At 39.0% G+C, this 27,232-nt stretch overlaps 1 protein-coding gene across 2 annotated transcripts; it reads right to left on the bottom strand.

Moving 5' to 3' along the window:
- Positions 1-962: 962 nt before the first annotated feature.
- On the bottom strand, positions 963-9,174 carry POP4 (POP4 homolog, ribonuclease P/MRP subunit). 2 transcript variants are annotated; one of them, XM_067539996.1, is made up of 7 exons: positions 9,040-9,174; positions 8,274-8,326; positions 6,740-6,963; positions 5,998-6,075; positions 5,708-5,769; positions 5,118-5,219; positions 963-4,671 (listed from the first exon to the last, which is right to left on the bottom strand). In XM_067539996.1, exons 3-7 carry the CDS (start codon positions 6,907-6,909, stop codon positions 4,535-4,537), a joined length of 549 nt encoding a protein of 182 aa, XP_067396097.1. In that variant the 5' UTR covers positions 6,910-6,963; positions 8,274-8,326; positions 9,040-9,174; the 3' UTR covers positions 963-4,534. The 2 variants fall into 2 exon arrangements, with proteins under 2 accessions (XP_067396097.1, XP_067396096.1); XM_067539995.1 differs by having other exon boundaries at positions 8,974-9,160.
- Positions 9,175-27,232: the final 18,058 nt, after the last annotated feature.

Here is a 27,232-nt window from a genome sequence, read left to right as displayed (position 1 = left end):
TTAAGTCAGGATATTACCAGTTTAAACTTAATGGTTTATTAGTAAAAACCCAAGATAAACAAGGTAGTCTTCATGAACACAGACAGTTGATAGGTTACAGCTTGTTTTAAATTTTTTTTGCATACAACAGTGATGAAAAGTAACAATTACTTTGTGTACATTTTTAAAGAAGCCTCTGGTATGCATTAGTTGTGAACGTTAAAAAGCTCCTTGTGAAGACTGTGGGAGATATCAGTAGTTTTATTAATATTGTGCATCTATTTGTTTGAGTATTGTGGGGTGGCGGACTCTATGGAATCCTAAGAGTTAAATTCTAGCTGGACTCTCCTCACATCTTCAGGCACCCAGCAATTACTCTAAATCAATTACCTGACACTCATATCCACTGGTGGGAGACAACTGTTGACCCCATCACGAGAAACATATAAATCAGTTTTACCAATGCAGCAGCCCTGCTGGAAACCTCAGGAGTTTGTTGCTAAAATTATATCTATTGTAGGACTTCATGTATGATTTATTATGAAATATGTTCAAGACACCAATTAACTGAACAGCCAGTTTATTGCTAAAAGGCAATAATCATATAGTACAGGAAAAAGTTACTATGTAACAGATCTTTCCAGGAAGCTGTTTCTAGCAGCATGTCTGTTTGCTTTACACAGAAGGTGCACTCCCCACAGGGTGCCCCCAAAACTACTTTTATAGCACAGGTGATTACAAGTTAGAAAGCACATACCATTTCCTTAGCTTGTTCTGTACCTTTTCATATCTGTTTTGGATACTACATTTTAAATAAGTTGCCCTTGAAGGAACCTGTTTTGGGACATAGAACAAATGTATCTTGCCTTTGACAGACTTTATATTTGCTAATGCCAAAAGCTATGTTTTGGTTTGTCGAGTGTTATGGGATATATATCTCTTGATATAAGTGAGCAATGTGGACAGAATTGTGGGAAAGATAATATCATTTGGTTGACATAAAGGCCCACAGGCCTGTGCCTGAGGGAGACACGGACATGCAGTGGTGGGAGGGGGCAGATTGTCCAAGAGGTAGAAGCTGTAGAGTGCAGCTTGTCGTCTCACAGACACAGTGGTGGTGGAGGACGTACCAAAGCTATCTCAGATTGGAACAGATTCAGAGAATGGTTACTCTGGAAGGATGATCAGAGGAGAGGAGACTAATTAGCTAATTGTTTGCTAGGCTAAACAAGCCAGGAAGGCTGAGAGTGGATATAACTGCTCTCTATAAATACATCAGGGAGGGAAAAGAGCTATTTAAGTGGAAGGACAATGTTGGCACAAGAACCAAATGGATATAAAACTGACCCTGAATAAATTCAGGCTAGAAATTAGGCTTCTAACAACCAGAGAAGTGAGATTCTGAATAGTCTTCCATTAGAAGCAATGGGGACAAACCCTCTAACTAGTTTTAAAAGGGAGCTTGATAAAGTTTATGAATGGGATTATCTGACTGGGTTGCCTCCAATAGTAGGGGACTGAACTCAATGCTCCAGGAAGTCCCTTCCCATGCTCTGTCCTACATTCCAGACTGACAAACTGGCAAGGAAGGTCTAAGTTTAGCCAATGTGTTTTTAAGCTTTTGTTGTTTTAACCCGTTAGGTTCCAATGGCCAAACAACACTGGTTCTGAAGAGGCTTTCCTGAGTCACTGCAATTGCCTACTGGTCACAAACTCCGAAACGTAAGTCTATTGCAGGGCACAACCACTGCTGGATATATTGGGGAAATAGTTGATAAATGGGGTGTTGTAAGCCTCATCAGTCCAGTCTAAGAGTAGAGCACAGACGAGTACTTTTCTGAATGAAATCCTAAGCCTGTCACTTGGAAAGGGTGCCCACCGAGAGATAGATACAGCTCACCTCTGAACCATAACTCCCCTTAACTGGCAGTGCTGAAAAGGAGTTGCACACATCAAGAATAGCAGGATTGCTTTCTACCGGCTTTGATTTCCACCTCTCTCTCTGTTCCCCAGTTTCATTTGCCATTCAGTGGTTGATTGGACATTAAAACCACTATTTTTTAAAGTGGGTATTTTCCTGCTTAAAGTGGTTACTTTGTAGTTTACAACCAATAGATGGGAATATCATTAGAGGTGGCCTGCCAGTGCTTTCTGAAAAGCATCACTAACATACACCAACAGTCCTAACTCACATTCTAAAACTAAGCATATCAGCTTTGCTACACATTCTCCTCCTGACTGCAGCTTAACCTGAATCAACACAACAGCTGTCAGCTTCTGCCTGGCTCTGTAAGGATAAACGACTGCAAATTAACTAGTTATGGTAGGTGGTGTTTGCGTTAGATGTTCCTTACTTACAAAAACTAAAAAGCTCTCTGTTTGGAAGAGGAACATCCCCTGCGTGAAAGGATTGTAGTACCTGCATGGGCAAGTCACTTAGCAACTGGTTTCTCATCTATAGAACTGGGACCTTAATACCTCATAAAATTGTCTTGAAATGGCTCACTGGTGGGTGCAACTAACATTGAGACCCTTGGAATGGATGGTGCTAAGTCATTATGTCCTATAGGAATCTTGGGAAGGAGAGTCACTCCAGGCCAATGAAAGATAAGGAAACCCACTGAGTTTATTCCATCAGTCTTCAAGAAGATAACAGCACTGCAGCATTCTCTAGAGGTAGCTGTGTAGCAGCACCACAGCTCTGAGAGTTTACTTGATTTTCCTAGCACAAGATTTGCTATTTGTAAGAGGAAATAACAGGATGTTGGGTGGGGGAAGGACTCCCTCCCCCCAGAGTCTGACCCAAAAAACTGAAGTCATTGGAAAGTTGTTTTTTCTCTTACCTATTCAGTGAGCCCACACGAAAATACTAAAATCCAGAGGACCACCTGCAGCAAAATACATTAGTGGTGGAAGCACCTGTTTATAATATACACTAAATACATTTCAAAATATTAAGGTTTGAAAGAAAAGATACCTTATGCATTGAGAATTCTGTTTTCAGACATGCTACCTGTATATACCAATTCAATACCTTCTTCCTTTTTAATACAACATAAGCCTGCATTTGAAATTTTTCTGTTTCAGCACAGTAATCTTTGAAACATTTTACCCAATAATTGAATAAGAATATTCCCTTCATTTCCTCAACACGGGTAAGGTGCAATGGTAAAGAAGCTTTGCATTACCAAGCTTACTATCAACATTGCTTTTAGGAGTGTTAAAATATTTCCCCTCCTCTGTTTACTATCCTTTCACAAACTAGGGGATTTGAACAACCTTAAAAGGCCAGGAGCAGCCACTGACTAGGCCTTCTTGTTTGCCGTACTGGAATATTATTATTCAAATGCTTTTCCTTCCCAGCCAGCCTTGATCTAATAATGGTCAGTTTCAAAACTGAAGAACATCCATATAATATGCAGATTTTTTTTAAACTATCAGAAAGATTGGAGGAAGGTGGAAAAAAGATTGAGCAAACCCCTCATCTGTTAAGATACTATTTTCTATTCTACAGAGAAATCTACAATGTTAAAGAGATGACTACAGAGAATTAGCCCTCCCAAAGGCAAGACAGCCAAAATGGATGATTCGGCAGAGTAGACATGAGAAATGTAAAGTGGCAAGTCACAAAACAGTGAGAAGAGACAGGCTATTGCAGCATCCTTTGCAGCTAGAAACACTGCTTTACACTGATCAATGTATTTATACTTTCCTCATCTGTTTATTGTTTTTAAGCACTGGTATGTGTCACAGATCAGTCAAAATAAAATACTGATCAGATGACACAGTTGCTCCTGGTATAGGAGAAAATAGTTTACACAAAGCAAGTGTATAAAATTTAAGTCATAAAAGTTATATAATGTGAACCAGGTTTACATCACCAAATAGGGATCATACTATAGAAGCTTTAAATTTTCCACAGTTTTCTTACAAGCACTATAACATGTATGGAAGCCAAAACATAGAATTTAAAACACAAGTTGTAAACAAGATTTAATTCATTTTCAGTATGGTAAATTCCTCCATATAATCCTGTCTGTCCTTGAAGTAGGTTATAAAGAGACATCTTTTAACATTAGGAATTGGGATTCATACATGTTTCAAGTAACATGCCTCACAGTGACTTACTTGAACAGATGTAAATTGAGACATCTATTATATACACTAAAGCAACACAACTAAAGTTATATTAAGTGAAGCAATAATTGGGAAAAGGATTTTATTTTTAAAAACAAAGTGATGTGAATCACCACAAATATTAGTTTACATAAAGAGACCAAAATGTTATACACTATATTTTCAAGAAGTGAAACGTTGACATATTACTGCAATCTGAGTATTTTGGGAGACGAACTGGTACAAAAAACAGATGGAACTTAAATGTATCTTATAACTCATATTTCAGTATAATGGAATTCTTTAGAAAATTTAGAATTCTATATGTTACTGTTTTTAAACTTGATTTTCAGCTTATATATGAAGCCCCAAATCTCTGTCCATGACTTGGAACCAAAACAGCAGTGACTTCTTAAAGCATTTCTGAATTTCCTTAAAATCATAGGTCAATAGTTCCTTTTGCTTTGAACTTCTTTGCAGAACGCTCACTTGCTCTAAGCTGGAACTTGCTACCATAGATGTGGGAAATAAAGCCATCAACCTCCAGGCTAAATACATTGTTAAGCTTGGGAATAACTGAAAGAGAAGTTAAAGAGAAAAACCTTATCAGTAGTGTACTAGTGTAAATATCTATCCTTCAAGGTTCTGGTACTTTGGCATGACTACGTTTTAAAAGGCCTCTCTTCTTCAATAATTCCAACGTTTAGAAGCATCTAATGTTTTAAAACATCCTACCTAGTATGTCACAAAGAGCACTGAAAGTGACAATCAGATCAACATGAGTAATTTGCTGCTGGCATATCTTTAGTTATTTTCTATGAAGCCCCAATCTGTCCATGGCTGTTCTGCTCTTGTAACAGTTCTGTTTGACAAGAACATCACTGCATGATTTTGATTAAGAAGTACTATGCAGCCTACATTGCCACTTGGGCATACAGAGAAAGCATCAGATGAATAATGTGCATAAGTAATATTTCTGACTTCTCAAAATGTGAAAGATACAGAAAACTGGTACTACATACCTTTTAATTTGTCTTCTTTAGTGATAATTTTGAAAATATGCTTCATTTCCTGTAGAATAATTCCCGTAATCCCAACATAAGAGGGACATTTTGATTTAGTTACTAAAACAGACAGAGATGTATCAGTGGAAGAATTTGCAAATGAAAATGATTTGATTACTAATTATGTTGTAGCTTCATAATTTTAAAAGGTAGTTTGCTGTAATCCCAGAATGAATATATCTAATTCTAGTATAAAATCATACTGATACTAGTAGCAATCACATGGCTATTGTGGCTGTACACATTAACAATGAATTCTAACAAACAAAGTTTTCCACAAGTACTAAAAAAGTGCCATGGGTGAGTCTGGGGAGGGGAATAGGTCAAATAGTAATAATACTATGGTCTCAATATCTGACCCCAAAGTAGGTGACATTTGGAGAGTTCAGACAAGCACTAAGACTACATGAATAGCAATTAAATGTGTTTGCAGCAGAAGTTAAGGGAAAGGAACATGTGGGTTTAGAAACAAAGTGTAGGGTGACTGCCACCCCTTAGGTCTTTGGAAGAAGCCTTCAAAAAAAGGAAAGGAAAGGAAAAAGTGATACCTGTAACAATAGCTCCATGGAGATCAGCTTTTAGCAATTTGGTCTGAATCATCTGTGGTTGTCTTAAAAAAAAAATATAGATAGATTTTTTATGTTTTTTTTTTTTTTTATTGACAATAAATATAGTCTGGGGCTGTTAAAGTCAGTACATTTTTGTATTTACAAAAATATAGAAATACATGCTTGTTTACAAACATTCTATGAAATAATGTTTATACTTAGGGTAATACTAGAATAGTCTTTGCAAGATCAATCTAGATCCTACAAGGTTTTAAATAAACTCAACTTACGCATCTGATCTGAGTCCATTACACAGATCCCTGATGTACTGTTTCCAGAGTTCATGTAATGGTAGAAACAACTCATATCTACAACAGTCAGCAAGAGACAAGAAAGGTTATATAATAACTACTTTTCCAAAGTCTGTAAGATACAACATGACTACCAATTAATCTATAATTTAAGTTACACACAAAGTTAGAACTTGTTTGAATATCTACATTATTTATTCCCATGAAGTCATTAGCTATGCAATACAACACTCCAAGCTGTAAGATTACTTACTCCCCAAAAAGAGGTTTCTAATATACCTCACAGAGGATGTTGCATTTTATGTGCTTAGAAACTCCTACTCTTGTATTCCCTCATTTCCCAACTATGGCTGCAAAGAGAATGCATTTTAATAAAAGCATTTAATGTGCTGTGAGATACTAAGTTTGCTCATTGTCACTCTAATCTTTTAAACTAGAAACCTGTGACGCCATGTAGTAATTTGATACTCTCACCATATTTAGGTTTACAAGCAGAGTGATTTTCAAAATATACAATAGAATAGACACTTGTAAAATATTAATAAAGGAGAACTGTCCTCACATGGCCAAATGACATGAGGAGCACAGAACTGACCTAACTGACCATATTAATTAATAATTGTTAGCACCAAAGCATACGTGCTGTTGCATGTACACTACTTTTAATAAGCTTTCAACTTCTACTGACAACTCACAAAAAAAAAGCTTTTTAAGTTCTTACTTTTGCTGTTCTGGTTTAATTTCAAAGAGCCGCATTTCTCTCCTCTGCTTGGCAGAAAACCCTTTTGTTTTCTTCCTCTTTTCCTTTTTCCTTCTTTTAGAAGGATGCTCAAGAACTACAGCTTTTCGGGTTAACTTATCCTGGATGGCTTCATCTTTCAGTCGTGGCATACTACGCTTCAGAAAGGCATTTACGAAAGCTTCAGCCTCCTTCGATCCTTGAGGCTCCAAAATAAAAGTTGTAGAACATCACTGACTAGTGGTCTCATCAGTGGTTGGTACCATTGAAGTAATTAAATACATACCATTGAAAAATCGATAGTATTCTAGATGCTGAAGTCATATTTCCATGAAACATTTCCACACTAACCACCCAAGCACCTCAACATTTTTAAGTGGGTGGACCAACTCTAGAGTTGGGATGGTAGGTTAGTTTCCATAACCATTAAATCATCCTCTTATCTGAGACGGCTGAAAGGCTGCCATATTAATGCCAACTGTGACTGTTTTGTGTGACATAGAAGTCTATTAATTAGACAGTTATTAGACATTCTATTCTATTCATTAGACATTAGACAGCTATGAGAAGAAACTTGTTGCAGAGAGGCTTTGTGTACAACACACAACTTTAAAAAGTGAAGCTAGACTCAGTTCAAATAAGCCACCTATCAGTAATCAGACAAATCTGACTTCATTTGTTACTGACTTTAAACAGGTGACTTAAAGGCAAAAGAGTTTATATGCCAGTAAAAATTCTTAGCTATCCAGTATCATAAACTCACTTGAGCTAAAATTCCCATTTTCATGCAAGAGTCCTAATAATCGTAAAAAGAAAAATACAGATAAGACAGCAATTTGTGTAGGAAGTGTGTTGTCAAAGTTTCTCCCCTGAAGCATCCACAGATTTTAAGAATCTGTTGCAAATAGAAACCATTGTTTTCAGGGATATGTAACACAGCTGTTTCAAATTACATCTGCCTGAAAGTTTCCATGTAAATGTACACCAGCTATTATTATGAAAAAAGACAAGTAAGTTTAGCCAACATCTCTACATGATATATTTACCAAGACATGAAGTTTAAAATGCTCCAAATTTGACTCTCTGAAAACAGGTAGGGGACAAGACACTGACATTCAAACCATTCACACACACGGCAAAATTATCCTTTGGTCACATGCGGTCAGGTTTCTGAATCTGTGTTTTTAAATTGGCTCACAGCTCTAAACTGATAAAACTGACCTTTGCTAAGCCAAAGTGGAAAAATATTTAGTGCTGAATGACTCTGGCCAAAATGCCAAGACTAGAATTCAATTCTAACATTATCTTGATTAAGATCTCTGTATGAGATGAAAATTATTGTGACCAAGGCTTTGGATAAAATGGACAATTTGCGTAAGACACAAACAGACCGCACTGTCAGGGAATTCACATTACTAGCTACAAAAGAGATGAAGACCGTATACATATATGACCCTGTTACTAGTCCAGCTCATTCACTTTTCTTTACTAGAATAGTAGTTAAAGTAGCTGATACCTGGAGGTCCAGTAGTTTTGCTGCTTGCGGCGGTAGCTTACTATAAATCACACCTGGAACACACATTAACAGAATTCCATGTTATCAGGGGCGTAAGCTTCCCCACACTGGTCCAGCTGGTCCAGTCCACTTCCCCGCCTGGGGCCAAAAGCTGATGCTTCTGAGGCAGAGGAAGGCCACTCCCCCCGCACGCTGTAACTCAACAGCCGACTTACAATTCTGCGCGGGCAGAGGGGCCAGAACCCTGCCGGGCACCTCCAGGGGGCTTGAACGGCGGGTTCCGACCGGACTGCGACCCGCTCCCAGCCGCGGCCTGCAGAGCTCGGCGGCCAAGGGCGACACGACAGGCCCGGTCGGTCAGCAAATAGCAATTGGGGGGACACCCACCCTGGGCACCACCGCCGGGCCCGGGCCGCAGCCACGCGCTGCAGGTCATTCGCGAGCAGACCGAGAAACGCCGCTCGCCCCTCCGCGGGCCGCAGGGCTCAGGCAAACGCAGGGCGACAGGCGACTTTAACCCCTAAGTCAGTGCACGCACTGACCCCGCCCCAGCAAGGAAACCGAGCCCACAGCAACAGCTGCTGTGAGCGACCGGTACAGCTGGGAGCCGAGGGGGGGGGGAGGGGAGCCGGCCCACGTTACCGGGGGCGAGAACGGGGCTGTAGAACCCACTCAGTGGATCAGCCCATCAAGCACTTACTCTCCATCTCGGTAACCAGGCAGCGCTTCCGACTCCCACAGATGAAGTCAGAACGCTGCGACTTACGCGGCGGCTGCCCGACGCGCGTCAAAGCCAGCCTCCGAAAGGAACGCGCATGCGTAGCTGCATGAGATGGGAGGGGGCGCTGCGAGAACCGAGGTTAAACGAAGGGCGCGTGCGAACAAATAGCCGTGAGGCTTTATCGTAAAGTGCTAGCAGCCGCAACAGTCTAAGGGGCGTTGCCCCTTTTGTTAATAAAAGACAAGCGCATGCGCCGTAGCGCCTCGACCCATCTCCGCCCTAATGGAGCGCATGCGCTGGAACCTAGGCGCGCTTTTTCAATAAACGTCTCACCTCACGCACAAGAAGGAGGGCGCATGCGTAATAATCTGCGCCGAACCGGGTTTCAAAGGCGGGTGCATGTGTAGCAGCCCCGAACGGCTGAGCGGAGGTAAGGGAGGCGCTGAAGTGGGGGCCCGCCGCCTGGTCCTGCTTCGCATTACTCTGCGCGCAGCCAACCCCGAGCCTGCCTGCAGTGTCCGCCCCACGAGCCGGGATTGCGGGTGACTGGCCGAAACGCCTGAGCTCCGTTACCCGGGGTTTGCCCTCCGCGAGCCCACGAGGTCGCTGGACTCCTGCAACAGGGGGAGGGGCTTCGAGAACAAAGCCCGGCAGTGGCAATACAATCGAAATACAGGAGCCCTCGCCTCTACCTCGCCGCACCTAGTGTCACCAATGCACCGCCAACACGGGCAGCGTCACTCAGCCTCCCCCATCATTAACACCCCACTGTCACCTCACCACCGGTACATCCTCTGGGCTCCTCACCAACACCGCCTGTCACCAACACTCTTCTTTCCCTGCTCCCAATCCACTGTCAGCTGTGCCTGGATACCACAGCTCCCGAGAGACTCTTCCTATCCTGAGATCTCCCTGATACCATCCAGAACCCTTCCCTGGCATCACTGTCCTAATATCACCCACCTACTTAACAGCTCCCCATATACCTCACTCCGCCTCACTCACATAGTCCCTGCATCTTAAAATACTAAATCTACAGAGATTTTGATTTGCTAAAGAACGAATGTTAAAGCCAGGGCTCAGGGATCGACATGGAGTTGGTGTATAACGAATTGCTGTTTGGTAGAGGAGCAGGTAATTATGAGAGACAGTTATGGACTGAGAGTGTATAAGAAAGATGACTACTCTGTTGAGAGCTATTGTGGAGCTGTATCTAGCTCTGGCTAGATACCTGATAACAGCAAATGCAACTGTTAAGTTTATGAGTGGAAGCAAGAAATGGGCTCTTGGTGATCAGATCTCTATGGATTTAAATGTGGGTATCCACTGCATCATCTTAAATATTTTCCCAGCATTCAGCACCAACACCCCAGCAAGCAGCTCTCTCTTTTAAAACGATGTAACTCTTTGAATTATTACTGCTATTAAGAATAGCTCCATTTTCATGAATGGGAATATCAGGATAAGCACTATAAGTCTTTAGAGCCATATGAGTGCTCCTTCATTAGATTTATGCTGCATTTCCTGAAGCACTTAAGGGATTAATCATGAACTCAGTGTTGGCTATGCTGGTGTTGTAAATCCAATGATCCAGGCTAAATTAGTGCCGAGGGAAGCCAGTCTCTTCCAGCAGTTCCATGTCTTCATCCTCCAATTTTCCTTTAGGTCTAATGTGTGCGTGAGGGAGGAAAATGTATATGTGAATGTGCGTGTCCCGATAAAAAACTTCTGAGAAGTAGGAGTTGAAAATTTCATTGAATAAATGTGAGGAAGAACAAGAAAAGAAACAAAAAATATACAAAGAAAGTTTTTGTAGAAAAGGAAGTGCAAGTGGGATTATGGAAATGAAAAATAGGTGAAATGGGGACAGAAAAAATCAAAGTGAAACAACATGGACATAATAATTACAGTACAATACATTTTCATCAATACGCAGAACATCAAATGGCTTTCACAAAGCATTTGAAGGGACAAAGTAATTTAAGGGTTTATAAACAGATATGGTGATACAACTCCTACCTGAGATAAAGGTGCTTATATTGGTGTAATTTATTCCTACATTTATGTATGCATGTATTTATTCCTCCCTAAATTTAGGGGAGTAAACTATACTAATAAAAGAACCTCTATATCAGTATAACTGTATACGTTAGGGGGTTGTATTACTTTAACAGTATCTGTTACTAAAAACCAATATACTTAAAACAGTACAAAAACTGTGTGTAGTTCAAGTTTTGGGGGCTCTTTTGGGGGAAATTGCAGATAGATATGGAAGCAATGAAAGGATGCTCTAACTGTGGAGAGTCATAGAAAGGGGAGAGAGTAGACCCTTTTCTTTTGCATTTCAAGGGGTTAAAATTAGAGGAGAAAATTGAACAAGAATAATAGATAGATATGATGTCGGAGTAGCAGGGAACAAAATTTTGAAAAATAGGGAAATTATCAGTTGAGTTTGGAGGTGACTAGGAAGCAAGTGAAGTTGACTGATATGTGTAAAACTAGCCTAGATTATACCGGTCTATCCTATACTTGTGCTAATAGTAGATGTTACCAGAAATAAATATATAGAGGGAACATATCTCATCCAGCTAGTTAATCTCTCATGACTGACATCTTTCTGTTCCTCTAGGTCAAATTACATTAGTAGTTGTGTTTTGGGGTACTTTGCTTTGGTGAAAACAATTTTCTCTTAAATTCTCATGATCTGATTTCCTCCATTTAAATGCCAGGCCTTTGGCAAATCCTTCACCCAACCTTGTTCACCACCGTCACTAGCACTTGGATGAGTCAACAGTGTCCTTCTTACCTTATGGCCTAGAAGAAATCATTTGGGGATAGATGCACGGCCCAGTTTCCTCATGCTGTCTGTCCCCTTCTTCGTATCTTCTTCTTTTCTCAGCTCTCTCAAGTATTTTCCTCCTAGAACCTCTTCCTGCAAATAGCAAATCATCTTTGAGTTCAGTGCACAGGTTGGTTTTGTGCTTGTATTTCTGAGGCACTTAGGCTGATGATATCATGAACTCTCACTCTCACCCTAACACATGCAAGGATTCATGGGAAGCATGAGGATGTTCAGCTGTTTTGTGCAGGAGTTCCCCGCCATTGCTATAATGTCTTTTTTTTTTTTTTTTTTTTTTAATTTTAGAAATACACAAAAAAAAAGACATTATAGCAATGGTGGTTTCTAAAATAATGAGTAACTTAAAGCTAATTTAAAAAATTCATAAAGGATTGCAACTTGCAACTTGGGTGCTCATTTATGCCTGTGCAAAGTGGGTCTAAAATGCTACTAAGGGTGTACAACACTGTGAAATTCTGTCTGGACACCATTTTACATGCTTTGTACACAGGCATATATGACTACCCAAAGTGCAAAGCACTAGGGAATCAGGAGAAAGTTTTGGACTACAAGTCTTCATAGGCCTTGTCTATATTAAAATTTGCACCAGTTTAACTAACTAAAGGTATAATTTTAAAAAATCTGTTTAATTAAACTGTTGCAAACCCCTAGGTGGACACTTTGTTGGCTCACTTGTCTCTTAGACAAGGCGTTAGGCACATTAATTTTAGGACTGGTCAACTGTAAGTATCTTTGTAATTAATTTGAAGTATGTACAAATTATTGTGCAAAGTAGGATTCATTAATACAGATTTTTTTCTTGAGTTACCTGAGAAACTCACATTGATGGCATTGGGAATTCTTCATGCAGACTGGGGGAAGAATATAGACTTCATGGCACAATGCCTGCAATGTTGGTTGTACTTTGGTAGACATGGGATTCTTTATTTTGAATCAAACAGTGTTGTGTATATGTTTATGTATAATATACAGTATATATACAGTGTTTCATTTTGAAAAGCGTGGATTGATTTAAATCAAGGCAATTTAAATAATTTAATCATGATTTAAATCACTAAGAGAAAATCATTGATTTAAATCAAGTTTCCCATTGATACTTCTTCACATATTTCTTAAACAATGGTGCAAATCTGATCACTAAAACATTAATTTACAACTCAGTACAGCATTTTACAACATCTAGGAGGGTATACTTTGTGTAATTTTTAGATAATTTGATTTTTATTAATTTAGGAAATAGTACATAATACTCATTACCTGTGTCAAGCTGCAGATGCAGCAACAGTACATTAGGAATGATAAGAATTAAATCACACAAAAAACACAATAACACTTATATTTTATTAAACTAAATCTTAAATGTTTCACATTTGCAATTTCAGCAGTCTCCTGAGTTGCTAGCTGACAGCTGTCCTTAAACTTTTTTTTTTATTTTAAATTTTCAAATTTTATTAACTCTAACAGACAAGTTATCATAACACTAAACGTACACTGTCCTTAAAACTTCTACAACTAGCTTTCATCTTCCCCACTCCAACTATCATTTTTATTCATAGAGTGAAACAGAAATATGAGTTTTCCTGCTTTTTCAACTCGCAGTCAATTTCTTAGCTTTGAGTGAATAATAGTAAATGAAGAAAATATTCTCTCTGTGCCTGCAGAGGAAGCTACTGCTGTGAAAAGTTGGCTTAGCAACTGAAGGTACTCTGTTTCAAGATGCCTGGCTAATGATTTCCACCAATTCAGCAGAGTGACTTTGTTCAAAACATCATCAGTAAACATGTACTGTTTAAATGGTTCCGCACCAGCCCTGACATTTTTTATTACTGGCATTACTGAGGAGTGATTTTGAGATGCCCATGTCATGGCTGCATCATCTTTAGAAGTTAGGCATCCACCTTTTTATCTGGGGTCAAGAATGTTCACAAGAAAATGTGGTGGAGTTAGTGCTTGATCCATTTGCTTATTTATGACCTGCAGTTTAACTTTCTGGTGAGGTATTTCTTTCTTCAGTGTCTGTTGAAGTGCCTTTCAAATTTCAACAGCATCAACAATTTATCTGAAGTTTGTTTAAGGCTATGGATATAAGCTTCAGTATACTGAGCATATATCCTCTACATTCATCTTTAATCCAATGTTAGATATTTTGGATGAGATACTTCCATCTATTTTATCACACTTTTCTTCACAAAGTTTTATGAGAATAGGCCAGTTCTTAATAAATTGTTTTGAACAATCAAACCACAGAATTCTATCCAACATCTTGAGGGAGAATTAGTTTTGGATCCTCCTGCTGTCTCCAGTGAAGCTGAAGGAAAATGGTTGTTATGGACATATTTTGCGACTTCAACAACATTTTCTTTTATTCCTGGAGAAGACATCTTAAGTTTTTGGCTAAAAGATGCATTAAATGGGCACTGCAGCCATATGTTATTAAGGAGCATCCTTCCATTTCTTCTTCTAAGTATCTTCTAATCTTTGCCACGTTTGCAGCATTGTCTGTGAATTTTTGTTCACAATTTATTACAGCTTTCACTGCAACTTTTTAAAATATTCTGTTGTGTGGGTATTTCCCGATGTATCTATTGTTTCTGAAAGATACGCAACCCCATCTTCAATTGTCACACAGGCACATATTACTTGATCATTGTGTACATTGCTCCACCCATCAAGGCTTTAACTGTCAAATTTTCCCTCAGTATTTCTTGCACACTGTTCAAATTCCTTCTCATACACTGTATGTAGCAACCTTCCACCAATGTCTGCTTTACCAGGTGGAGTGTAGTTTGGTTGTAAGGACTCAGCCATGCCAATGAAGTGTTTATTGTTAACAATGCAAAAAGGAGAATTTGTGGCATAAATGAACCGAGCAATTTTTCATCTGTGGTGTCTTGTTGGGATTTGCTGGTCCTTACTACAAACTCATCCATGGTGGTGGTTTTACTGGATTATTGAAATCTTTTGCTTGCTACTGATACTTTTTTGTTTGAAATACATTTAGTTGCAGCACTGTTGCTAAAAGTACCAACAGATGACTCTGAAGTTGTTGCAGATAGACAGTCACAGTCAAAGTCTCTTATGCTTAAATGGGATCCTGAAACAAAATTCAAAAATGAATTTGAATAGTCTTTCTTCTCAGTTCTTCTGACTCTATTATTCAGTTAATCATTTACATTTTTTTCAGCAAGGATTCAGATCCAATTCCAAATTACCAAAAAAGTTAAGGCTGACTGCACTTAGAGTATACTTAATTTTGGAGTAAGTCCCATAGAACTCACTGGCACTTTTGTTTTTTTGAGAAAACAAGTATAGGATGGGGTTCCCTTGGGAAAGCTGAGTTACGCTGAAGTAAAATAGGGAATAGACTTATGGTGTCACCGTTATGGTCTGTGGCCATGAAGTTCCAAAATAAGGAGCATGTATTATGTAATATAAAATAAGAAAATGACACCCGGTAACAACTGGCAACTCTACATTTCTCTTACTGCAGCTTTCTGTACCGTATACTTGGGTGATAGATTCTAAACCTAGTTAACTAATTAAACAAGCCATAACGATTAGCTAAGCTAGCTAACATCTAGCTACATCCAACATAGCAAACAGCTTCGGAATTGACTTGTTAAATCACACTTATACTAAAAGGAATAGAGAGAGTCTTGAAGATTGATGCATTGCAAAGTGAATTATTTACGTTACTAACCATTTGATCCACATTATTCTTCAGACACATCCACATCTTCATCCACATCATTTTCTCCCAATAAGCAGTTTTCATTATGATATTTCATTCTTGCAACTAGGCCCTGCATCTCCTTCTTGCACTACTTGCACTTGACACATTTTCCTTTTTTACTCAGGGAAGAAATTTTTTCAAAATATTCCCAGATAGGGTCTTTCTTACACCCAGTAAACATGACAGTTTTTCTGTGGCAAAAGTGTGGGGGGATATAGGAAGCTGAGTGTGTACTGAATAATGTCTTCCCTTTTTCTTTCAAGTCCACTTCACTGTTTCTTTTTTACTTTACCTCTGTCTTTTGTCTCTCTGTCTTTAAGACAGTGTGTTAACTAACTTCCCTATCTTGCTTGGCCCAACTCCACCCCCACATAAGCACAGAACAACAACAATCCTATTCAGCCTATGTCTTTCTTTGCACATGTGACTTTAGTCTGCTGAGAAACTGAAACAGAAGCTGAAAGCCCAGAACTTTCAAGAAGCAAGAGTAATAGCTAGGCTGGACAGACTAGAGCCATTCATTCATTTTTATGAGACTATAAGTGGAGGTTTAGCATGTTTGTGATGATATTTAACATAACAGAGCTAACACAAACACATAAAATTCCTCCATTCACAGACGCACATTTTACCATTACAAAAGTTACCACATACCACAGTCCACACACTGCCACCTTCACTCTGTCCTCTACCCTAAAGGGATGTCAGCCTTCCGTCACCCTTTACTAAACTAACCCCTCACAACATAGCACACTACCATACCAAACATCCACAATGAATACTATTCTCCCTGTCTCATAAAACAAGAACAAGGGGACATGCAATTAAATTAAAAGGTCAGGAATTCAAAACTAATTAAAGGAAATATTTTTTCACACAACTTGTTATTAAACAGTGGAATTCGTTGCCACAGGAAAACTGAGGCCAAGAATTTAACAAGATTCAAAAAAGGGATTGAACACTTATGGAGTTTCAGAGTTACCATAATTAATGATAGAAATGTTTGGAAGGTTTATTATGCTTTAGAACTGAAGCCACACTCTAACTATTAGAGATCAGGTTGAGACCAGTGTATGGGGCAGATTAACCCACATGTGCCTACTGTGGGGTTCTTACACCTTCTCTGAAGCATCTTGTGTTAGCCACTATCACAGACACAATACTTGAATCTGATCCAATACAGCAATTCCTACATTCCTATGATTAAAATAAGCTGGTAAAGGGGTGTATGCAGTTGGATGCAGTGACGCAGAGTTGGGGTTGTGTTGCACGGTCAGTGGTGTGTGGTAATGGGAAGGTGGATGGAGTAGTAGAGGGTATGTGCTGTTAATTGACCTAACTTTCCATTTCTTTGTTTTTCTTGGTTTGTGTCAGGTATGTTAAATGTGTGGCAACTCTATTTGCATCACAACAAAGCATTTTGGTCTGTGTGTATTATGAATTAAGGTGTCTAACTTCAGGCACCTATGTTTGATTATTATTTTTACACAGAATTCAGCCCTTTGGTTTAATTTCACCTGTAGTGTGCCAGGCTCTGCCTTTGACCCTAATATCCTATTAGTATTTCATATCAGTTTGGTTTCAGATTGTTTCATTTTGCCTTTAAAACACAGAATATTAAACATGAATACATGTGGTTAAAAAAACCAGTGTTGCTATCTTTTCTGATTTTATTGTGACAATTACAATTTGATTGGTTCTTAAGACCCCAAGTCCTGGAATCATGTAAATGCATCAGAATAAATTTTTTTCAAAAGAAAAAGTAAGTTACTAGCCCTCATGATTTTGGAGAAAAGTTTAAACACATGATTTATGTGCAACCTAAAGGAAAAAAAGTTAAGGCAAATAATAAGAAACCAAAGTGGGTTTTTTTTTAAATATTGCTAGATTTTAAAGCCAATATGATTATTTGCAGGGTCTGACTCATGATTTTTGAAAGCTTGTGGTAGAAAATACTAAAAAATTAACTCAGCATGACTCTACAGTGTAACTAGTACCTTTTTCACTAGATGGCAGCCTAAGATAAGAATTAAAGTGAAAAATCAGTCTACAAAGAGAGTCTTTTATCATGTCTTGCAGGCACCTTTGTTTAAGTCTGGCAGCAATACCTGCCTGCTCTTTGAAACATATAGTGCACCTCACTAAAATGATTTTGCTTATTATACATTTGCACCTTTTCTCAAAATATAGGGGACAGATTCTCATTTACACTAAGGCCCTTTTGCACCACTCCAGCTGTGTAAAGGGACGGTAATGAATAACCCACTCAGGGCAGTATAAAGAATCCTTAGTATAAAAGAGGATTGGGCCCATAAGCATTTAATTAGTAACAGGTTAGAACCAATAAAATTCCCATCAAACACCTCAGAGTAGGTTTTAATAAAATATAGACAGAAAAAATGTGATATTTACCATGATGAAAATTGTTTGTGTGGAGAAGCATGGTGGGCATTCATCTTTGGGAATAAGGGGCTTTAGAGGGAGAAAATTTTGCCTATTTTTCAAGGAAACCAATTTTAAAAAATCTGATAATTTTATCTTTACTTCTAAATGAAGATCTCAAATTTTCCAAAAATTAAAACACACAAAAATGTACCTATGCTGAACCTGGAAAATTTAAAGGTAATTAGCACAGAAATATAATTACTCTAGAAATCTCTAATTTAAAAAAATCCATGTGTTCCCCTGAAACAACAGCTCATAGTCTGTATGTTGACAATCATTTGGCAGATCACATTGTCTTGTCTTATATTCTAAGAAAGACCCCCTATGTTACAAGTACAAGTCATTGAGGCCAGAGATAGTTACTACTAGATACTTCTGCTGCTTCTGAAAGACTAATTTACAAATAATTTACTAATTTACTTTACTAATTAATATGACCAGCCCACAAAAATCTTATGGCTATTTATTTTTATTATATCTGCTGGGTCTTATTCAGATCCAATTTGACATTTTGTTATAAAGCATTATTAATGTTGGCCCATATTAGCGACCTTATTAAAATAAAGATATATATCATGTTTACAGCTTCCCCCGCCCATCCAGGAGGCCAGTAACCCTGTCAAAAAAGGAAATTAGCTTTGTCTGGCATGATTTTATTCTTGAGAAATCCATGTTGGCTACTACTTATAACCCTATTATCTCTAGGAGTTTACAAATTGATTGTTTAATAATTTGTTCCAATATCTTTCCAGGTATTGCAGTTAGGCTGACCGTTCTATAACTCTCCAGGTTCTCTTTATTCCTCTTTTTAGAGATAGGTACTATGTTTGCCCTTCTTGAGCCCTCTGGGACCTCATCAGTCCTCTATGAGCTCTTGAAAATTGCTAACACTTCTGAGATTGCTTCAGCTAGGTCCTTATGTACTCTAGGGTGAATTTCATCAGGTCCTGTTGACTTGAATACACCTAACATAACTAAATATTCTTTAACCTGATCTTTCCCTATTTTAGTTCATGTTCTTTCCCCCCTGTTGTTAATTATTAATTATATTAAGTATCTGGTCACAATTTACCTTTTTTCTGAAGACTGAAGCAAAATAAGCATTAAACACATCAGCCTTCTGTAGAGGACCTACACTTTCTTTCATCTTTCTCTTGCTCCTAATGTATTTAGAGAACCTCTTCTGATTGCTTTTTATATCCTTTACTCGGTGTAACTCATTTTGTGCCTTAGCCTTTCTGATTTTGTCCCTACATGCTTGTGCTATTCTTTTGTACTCCTCCTTATCAATTTGTCCATGTTCCACTTTATTTTGTAGGATTCCTTTTTGATTTTCAGGTCATTAAAGAATTTGAATATACAAATCGTAGGTGTACTACTAAAAAAAGAAGATACTAGAAATCCATTTGCACACGCACACACACACTCTCTCTCTCTCTCTCTCTCAGATGCCACGGAAGGAAAATAAGAAAAGCCACCTTAAAAAAGAACCATTTCCATAGCCATATAATGATGTGATATCTATAAACACAGCCATATTGGCAAAGACTTAGCTTCAGGCTTTCTAATTCTTGGAGAAGGATGATTATTTTTTGTTCCATCATTTTATAAAATATTTGTATGAACTAAGGGAACTTTAGTCACAATGGAAGTTGCAGACTGATATGATTTGATATCACTAGACGTGGTATATAGAGAGATGCTGTGCAAACTTCCATAATCATGTCTGAAAATGCACCATAAAACTTCAGTCAGTCATTCAGTGTCTGAACTCCTCCTGAGCAAATTACTATATTTATGGGTGTTTTGTGTTCTACTGTGTACAAACATTCAGTGGTGAGTAGGATGAGCCCATCAAATATTATTACACTGATAAACATAGCCTAGTTTGAATGAAGGATTCCATAGATGAAAGGCATCTAGTTCTGTCTCAAAACTTTTTAATGTAGAGTTGCAATACCATTTTAAAAATAGCCCTGAAAATGTGTTGTCAGGCATTATCTTCACACCCATGGCTGTGAAGCTTTTGCTGTGGGACTCCTGATTTCTTTGCACTCACTGTGTGACTATGTTGGTATTGCTGACAAATTCTCCATATAGGGGCATTAATCGGGACTCCCTTTTTGTTCCCACAGATACTTGCAGCTACACTTTGGTAGGTGCGGTGGCATGTAGACATGACATGTTGACATGTAAATAACAGATTTGTTAGATGTTTGCCTGCCCCCATTTGCACCCACAATTCACTACAGTCGGTTATTTGAATGTGCTAAAAGGAGGCAGGGTGTCAGAAATCAGGCCCATGAACTTTACTGGACAGTACCCATAGTGCCTTGTACTGTAAGCCTGTCATCTCTCAAAAGCAAAGCAGGGTCTGGGAGTACTTGGATGGCAAATTACTAGTGCATACCTAGATGATACAGGAAGTGGTACTGGCTATTCAGAAGTTGGCACCTTTCTTTCTCTAAATTAATGGCCCACCATGATGCTAAGGGGCACTATGCATCTCAGAATGCTGTCTTTTGGATAAAATGTAGAAATGGAGAGCCTGACAGCTAAGAGTCCTCCGATGATCTTCATAAAAGAAGTGATGTAATTGTGAACCCCAATATCCTGGCCCAATTGCAGTGTGAATAACTGGATTTTGCCAACCTAAATGCTTCCTGCAGTTTCATTCAGAAAAGGTCATTTTTATTTTCCATACCAAATTGTTGTGTAGCATTCCTGTTTGCTGTTAAACAGTCATTCCTGTATAATGGATGATGTTTTGAGACCCTCTTTACTATATAGAGGATCATCACTACCCCACTAGTTTATTTTTTTACTGAGTGTTTATTGTTATTGAATGGCAACTTCTCATTTGCCTCCTTTGCTATCATTGGTGTTTCGTTCTGTACATGGCCATTTCCCATCCTATTTGAATTTCTGTTCCTTCTCTTGCTGAATAATCAGACATACTGTGACTGCTATAGGCTGGTAGGCTAAGAACCAATAATTAGGATGGTTGTCATCTGCAGGTACCGGAAGAATCAGAGTTGTGGTCACATCTCTGTTTTTGAGGCATTCTCTGGTGGTATTACAGGTATATAGAGATGATGTATGATCAGTGTTTCTCTGTAGAATCTAATTCTGTACAGCCACTTCCAACCAGGAGTTAATGTTATTTGGCCACCTTTTGTTCTAGCATTTCAAGTTTCCTGTAGATCTTGATGCTGATAATTAACCTAACAGCATGTACCGTCTGCATGAATAACAGAAGTTGGGACAAGAACAGGAGAATTAAAAGCAGTACTATGGTATTAGTGTGGCCGTAATTCCAAAGTGAGAAATGGGCATGTGTTGTTGATGGTGGTGATAGGGCTGGAGTTCATGGAATAGTTTTGATTGGTATTGGGGATGTGTACACTGCAGGATCCTGGTTCTGTGGGAAAAAGGAAAAAGCATGTCTACGTCTCCCTTTCCCCACTCTTCAGTTAAAATAACAGCCCTCCCTTCTCAGAATAAAACTCTAGACATACCATAGTAAAGGGCAGAATAGGGAAAAACAGAATTTATACTTACATGTTCCCTTTCTTCTGAGGTCCAGCCCCTTTACTATATTTTTGCTTTGTGTCTGCAGGCACATTCCTGCTCCCTTCCCCAATTTCTCTTCCTCTTATTGTCTCTTTACTCTTCACTCCTTCTGCCTCCCCAACTCATTCCTTTTTCTCTCTTGCCACCTCCCCAATTTTTAATCTACTCTTTATTCTTTCCTCCCTATCTCTCTACTGAACTCCTCTTATTTCCCTCTCTCCTTCTCTACCAAATTCATTTTGTCAGTCTTTTGTGTTTTTTCTTCCACTCCCAAGAAACATACTTTTATCACTTCCTACCCTGCCACAATCCAGGACAGGGCTGGTGAATAGGAGGGCAGATATCAACCAGGTGGTATCAGTAGCCATTGCAATTGGTGGTTGCATGGCTGAGCAACCTGTAGCCTTGTTATTTCCAAGCCTGCCCAATCACAAAGAGTCTGTGACTCTCAAGGACTCTTGAAAAGTGAAGACTTACCAAGAGGTCTGTTGTGGGGGATGTCAGGGTGGCAACAAAAGACAAGCCTGGTGGGTAGTGTTGGTCCTTGAGCACATATGCTGCCAATGAGCATGCTGGCAGTTTAACCAGCTCAGCTGGCCTCATGCTCCTCAGGAGGTTACAAAAAATGGATCTAGGCAGCAGTTGTATAACACCCATAGATACTAGAAGAGTCTCTAAAAACAGGTATTCCCAGTTGCCAGGCACACATGGTCACATTGTGTGTCAGCGTATTTAGAGAACTGAGGCATAGGTGAGCATAGATAGTCCCTGTGTAGAAAGTGTCTCTCTCCATGTAATTCTCTATGTAGGCCCCTCTGCACAGTCATTGTTACAAGATTGAGGTATTCCTACACAGGTAGATTACCTTTCAAAATCTGGCCCCTAGTCTCTAAGCACTGATAGCAGCCTTGTAGTTGGCCACAGACTCATGCTCCTGGCTGCAGGAAGACTGCAAGTATTCTGGTAGTGAGACCCACAGCATTATGGTATAGAAGCAATAGCCTGAGGCACCTAGCACAGTAATGGTATGGGCATCACTTGTGCAATACTTGTGCAATCCTCCAGCCAGGACAGTGACTCTGACCAACTCTAAGGCTGTATCAGCACTAACCCACATATCCTTTGGTAGAGGGGAAGTTTGTAATGATCTCCTCCTTCCTTCACTGGACGCACTATGCTTCTAACATAAACATAAAGCCACCCGCAGTCTTCGAAAGCAGCAAGACAAGGAAGTTTGGCGCAGATCCTCAAAAGGTGTTCTGGTTCCTACCTTCCACTGATTTCAAGGAAAGGTAGGAACCTAAATACTTTTGAGGATTTGGCTCTTGGTGCTTGGATTAAGGAGGGCAGAGGTACAGATCCATTTTCCTTCTACTGAGTTTCCCTGAAACTGCCTTCCAGTTAGCAGAATCCAATGAGAAAAACCTTCAGCCTAGAGTTAAGCAGCACAAGCTCCCCCACCTTCCTTTTGAGACCAGCTGCAGTGTACTTAGAGAGAGGTAGTCTCAGTCAGTTAGTCATTCTCACATCTTGCAGTTCTCCTGGAAAGGGAAGTGGGAAAGGTGAGGAGCTGTCTGGCTTTTGGAGATGAGGGATGTTATGTTTGGATCCTTGGAAGTTACTTGCACTGAGAAAGAAACCAACACAGGAACACAGAGAGATGTAAACAGACAGACAGGGTTTATTGAACTACAACTAAGACCAGCCAGAACTAGCTGAGCTATCCCATAATATTCTAACTCTGTTGCTACAACAACCTAGGCAACTAGGCAGGACACAAAATACAGAAGAGGAATGGCGGATTTTTTTATTTTTTTTAAACATGGATGCTCATTACCTACCTCAAAAAAAGTCTCCATTTGCTCTATCCATAATGTTCAGAATGGCTGTGAAATGGATTTTTATTTTAATGGATCAGATCTTTAGCACTTTGCGAAGATTTGTTAATTCAACAGATACATGTTCTTCATTTTTCCTCTGCAGTGATGCTGCTTTCTCAAAAGCAGCATTATCTGGTGAGACCTCTTAGCATCATCTTCTTTTGAAATAATTAAGACTGTCAGGCGTGAACACTTTTCTTTTTTAATACTGTGAGTCAGCTCACTCTTTTTGTCTGAGAAATTTATCTGAGACACTCTCCAAAATAGGCAAAGGCCTGTGTGGTGCTAAGTATCTTCAGCTGACTTCAACACTTAGTGCCTCTCAGACTCAGGCCACTGCTTCTGGAGGAAGAAGTAGACAAGATCAGTGCTAGGGTACAATTTTAATGGTGATAAGTTAAAAAACCTCAAGCTTTGTAGCCTAAAGTTTTCCTTTTTAAATACAACATCAGGTTGTCCTTATTGCTTTTATATCCCTTATGGCACTGCTGTTATGGACCTGTCCATTCTAATGGTTTCCACAAGAAATTTAGCTGATCATGTGAAAGAGCAATGTGACTCCAGGTAAATAGTCTTGTAAAATCCCTTTTGCTGTTAATAAATAAACCGAACTTTGTCATGTTTTATTTCAAGGGTACATTTATTGGTAGAGTATAAAGGTTTCTGCAGCAGGTAGCAGTCTGTGCCTGTCCTCTAGCTCAGACTCTACTGGTTGCATATCAACATCATGCTTTTTTATTTCAGATTCCTCTGTGAACACTATGACATTCCGAAGTGCAGTCCAGACCAGCGAGAGGCTGTCACCCCTGCACTGCAAACTCGGGTGCCTTACAATGCTTTGCTGCTGTAGCTCCCACCTGCACTGCTCACAAACAGCCTTCCAGCATGCAGGTAATACCCTGAATGTGTATAGCTGCAGCTTGCCAGCCATACATCAGTCACATGCTACCTTCCACCAGTCTTGGTTATTACTTGCTGGGTGACTCCAAAACACTCCCAGTAGATTGTTTTCCAAAACATGTGTCCTGCCTGTCCAGCTCTCTCCTGAAAAGTTCAAGTATATTAGATTTGTTGCCCCTCTCAGGGAATCAATATACAATAGTTTGGCTTAACTCCATTTAAAAATAGCAAACAATTCACACCACTGGATTGGTTTTAATTAAAGAATAAAACAAGTTTATTTAACTACAAAGAGAGAGATTTTAAGTGAGTCCAAGTATAAGGCACTAAAGTCAGAAATGGTTACAAGAGAAATAAAGATAAAATGCTTCCTAAACTTTACAAACTAGACTTGGTTCAAGGTGAAATTCTTACCACATGTTCCCAGTAACATTACTGACCAAGTTTCAGGTCAGGACCTGCTCCCAAAGTCCGACAGCTGTTTCTTTTGTCGTCTTATGTGAAAAGGAGAGAGATGGATAGGGAGAGGTCACGTATGGTGTTTTTGCCCATCACTTTTATAGTTCAGTTTCCCTTTGAAATGCATTTTCCTGATGGTTATCCCTAGATAAAGTTTCTTCCAGCTGTGAGGATGGAGACATGGGGTCTGGTAGTGAAAGAGGTTGAACTTTATTTCATCTCACCTCTGTTTGCTGAAATGCAGATTTTCTTTGTCTCTTGTCTTTCTCCTCTTGCTATTGGAGGATACGGTTTACAATATATACGTAAATTGAAGTAAACACATATTTCTTTGTTTAAGACCTGCTTGACCAGTCCTGCCCAAATTAAGATATGTGGGTTTGAACGTGTGTTACCATCATCATTTAGAGGGAATTCATAGCTTTACATATAATGTTGCTACACACACTTCATCATTGAGTTACTAGTTTTCAGATGATACCTGACAAGATACATTTTGTACAAAGATTATTACAATAGTGTAAGGTGTGAATACAGGAGTGTACTCCATCACACACACTTTTAGAGTTTTGTGCAACGGTAGTATGTACAACATACCTTGTATCCTCAGCCTTTTTCCTAGGGCCCAAAAGAAGAAGAGGTCTCCTGTCCTATTCCTCTCTTGTACATCCTTCCTTTGCCTTTCATATCAGTCTGGAGCTGATGGACTAATTGGCTTTTCAGCTCACCCAGTGCACCTCCTCCCACACCTGATTAGATAATTAACTCATTACCCCAATCAACCTTCTCTTGCGAACAAACTAGTGTGAGAGCGATCCGAATTCAGAATAATCTGTTAACCCCTTGCATTCTGTCACATGATTAGTAGATGGTTTAATTAATTATCGATCTCTAGAGAGCCCAATAGATTACTTATAACCCTCCTCAACACCTTCTACTGATGAGTATAACTATCTGTTACACTCATAATCAAGTCTGCAACATGCTTGTATTAACCCTTTATAAACCATTATAAATGGACTCTTAATCATATGACGTGCGCCATAAAACTTCAAGAGAAGTCCAGGTAGATTCCAGTAATAGAAATTAAACTGAGTCCAATTTTCCATGCACTGAAGGACTCTAGCACCGAGAGTCTCCCATGAAATTCTCATACAGAAGAAAAGGAAAATGACTCAGAAGATCCAACAGTCTTGACTCTTGCAACAAGTTTGGGTCTCAAATCCCACTGTAGTCAATGGGAGTTGAGAGTGCTCATCACTTTATCTGAGGTGCTCGGGTAAAGACATGTAACTGATTAAAGGCATTTGATCAGACTACATACAATATAGTTTCGTATGGGCTGCAGACTTCTTGCTGGGGTCAATGCTATTGTATTGCATTTTAAATAAAAGATTTGTTTGGGGTCAATGCCACTGTAATACATTAAAATAAAACCTCTGTCCTGTTCACTACAAGATATTCCTTCAATCTCCTGAACAAAAAGGTGATAACATATAAAGAGATTAATGTGTCTAAAGAGATGAAAAGTAATAAGTAGAGCTGCAGCTCTGGAGTGAGCTAGCCTGTCAGGTTGTTAATTAAATGAACCCTAGTCTCAAGAAATGCCGGAAGCTGATAGATGAATGTGGAGATGCTAGTTCATTTGCCTCATCACTATGTTAATTTTATCATGAGATTAATTTATACATTTTGTAATGGAACAAGGAGAGAAAACCTTTTAGCCTGCCAAGGATTACTTCAGCAGAGAGTGACATTTCAGTTTTTTACACTTATTAAAATAAAAGAGTAGCAGATTTTGGACTCCTGTAATTGTGTACATCTTAAAATATTCAATTTGAACATTTCTGCAAACAGAGTTAACCATTCACTGACTTGTGGCTGAAGTTGAAGTGTGTTTGCAGACAACTGCCAAGGGACCATCCATGTTGCTCTTTCACAGAAGGTGAGCATAGAGGTCTATGGGTCAGATTCACCACTGTGTTACTCCAGTTTGATGGGGTTTTACAGGAGTTACATCAGCATAAATTTGGGAACACCACACTGGTGAATCAGGCCCACTATTATTAAAAAGACAGCTGTTATTTGAGACATAGTATTTTTTGTAAGATTAATATTATTGTCTGATCAATCTCTATCTCAACCATCTGTTCATAAGAGCTATGACAAAGAATTTATTTGTATTTAACATGATACTTTTAATCAATAATTAGATAAATATAATTTAATGTGCTGTACATTCCCTCATGGGGACTGCTTGATGTTCATATTTTGGGATCATGTCTGTTTTAGCGATTTGCCATTTATTTTATTGAGCTGTGCTGCTTTTGGTTAGGGAGTGTTCCATTCTGGAAAAGAATTTGTTATTGAGAATTTTCAAAGAAAGGC

This window comes from Emydura macquarii, unplaced genomic scaffold (assembly GCF_026122565.2).
Source record: "Emydura macquarii macquarii isolate MOO-44397 ecotype Brisbane River unplaced genomic scaffold, CSIRO-AGI_Emac_v2 contig_561, whole genome shotgun sequence".
NCBI lineage: Eukaryota > Metazoa > Chordata > Testudines > Chelidae > Emydura > Emydura macquarii.
The sequence above is the reverse complement of the archived record's forward strand: the minus strand, read 5'-3'. Positions and strand labels throughout refer to the sequence as shown.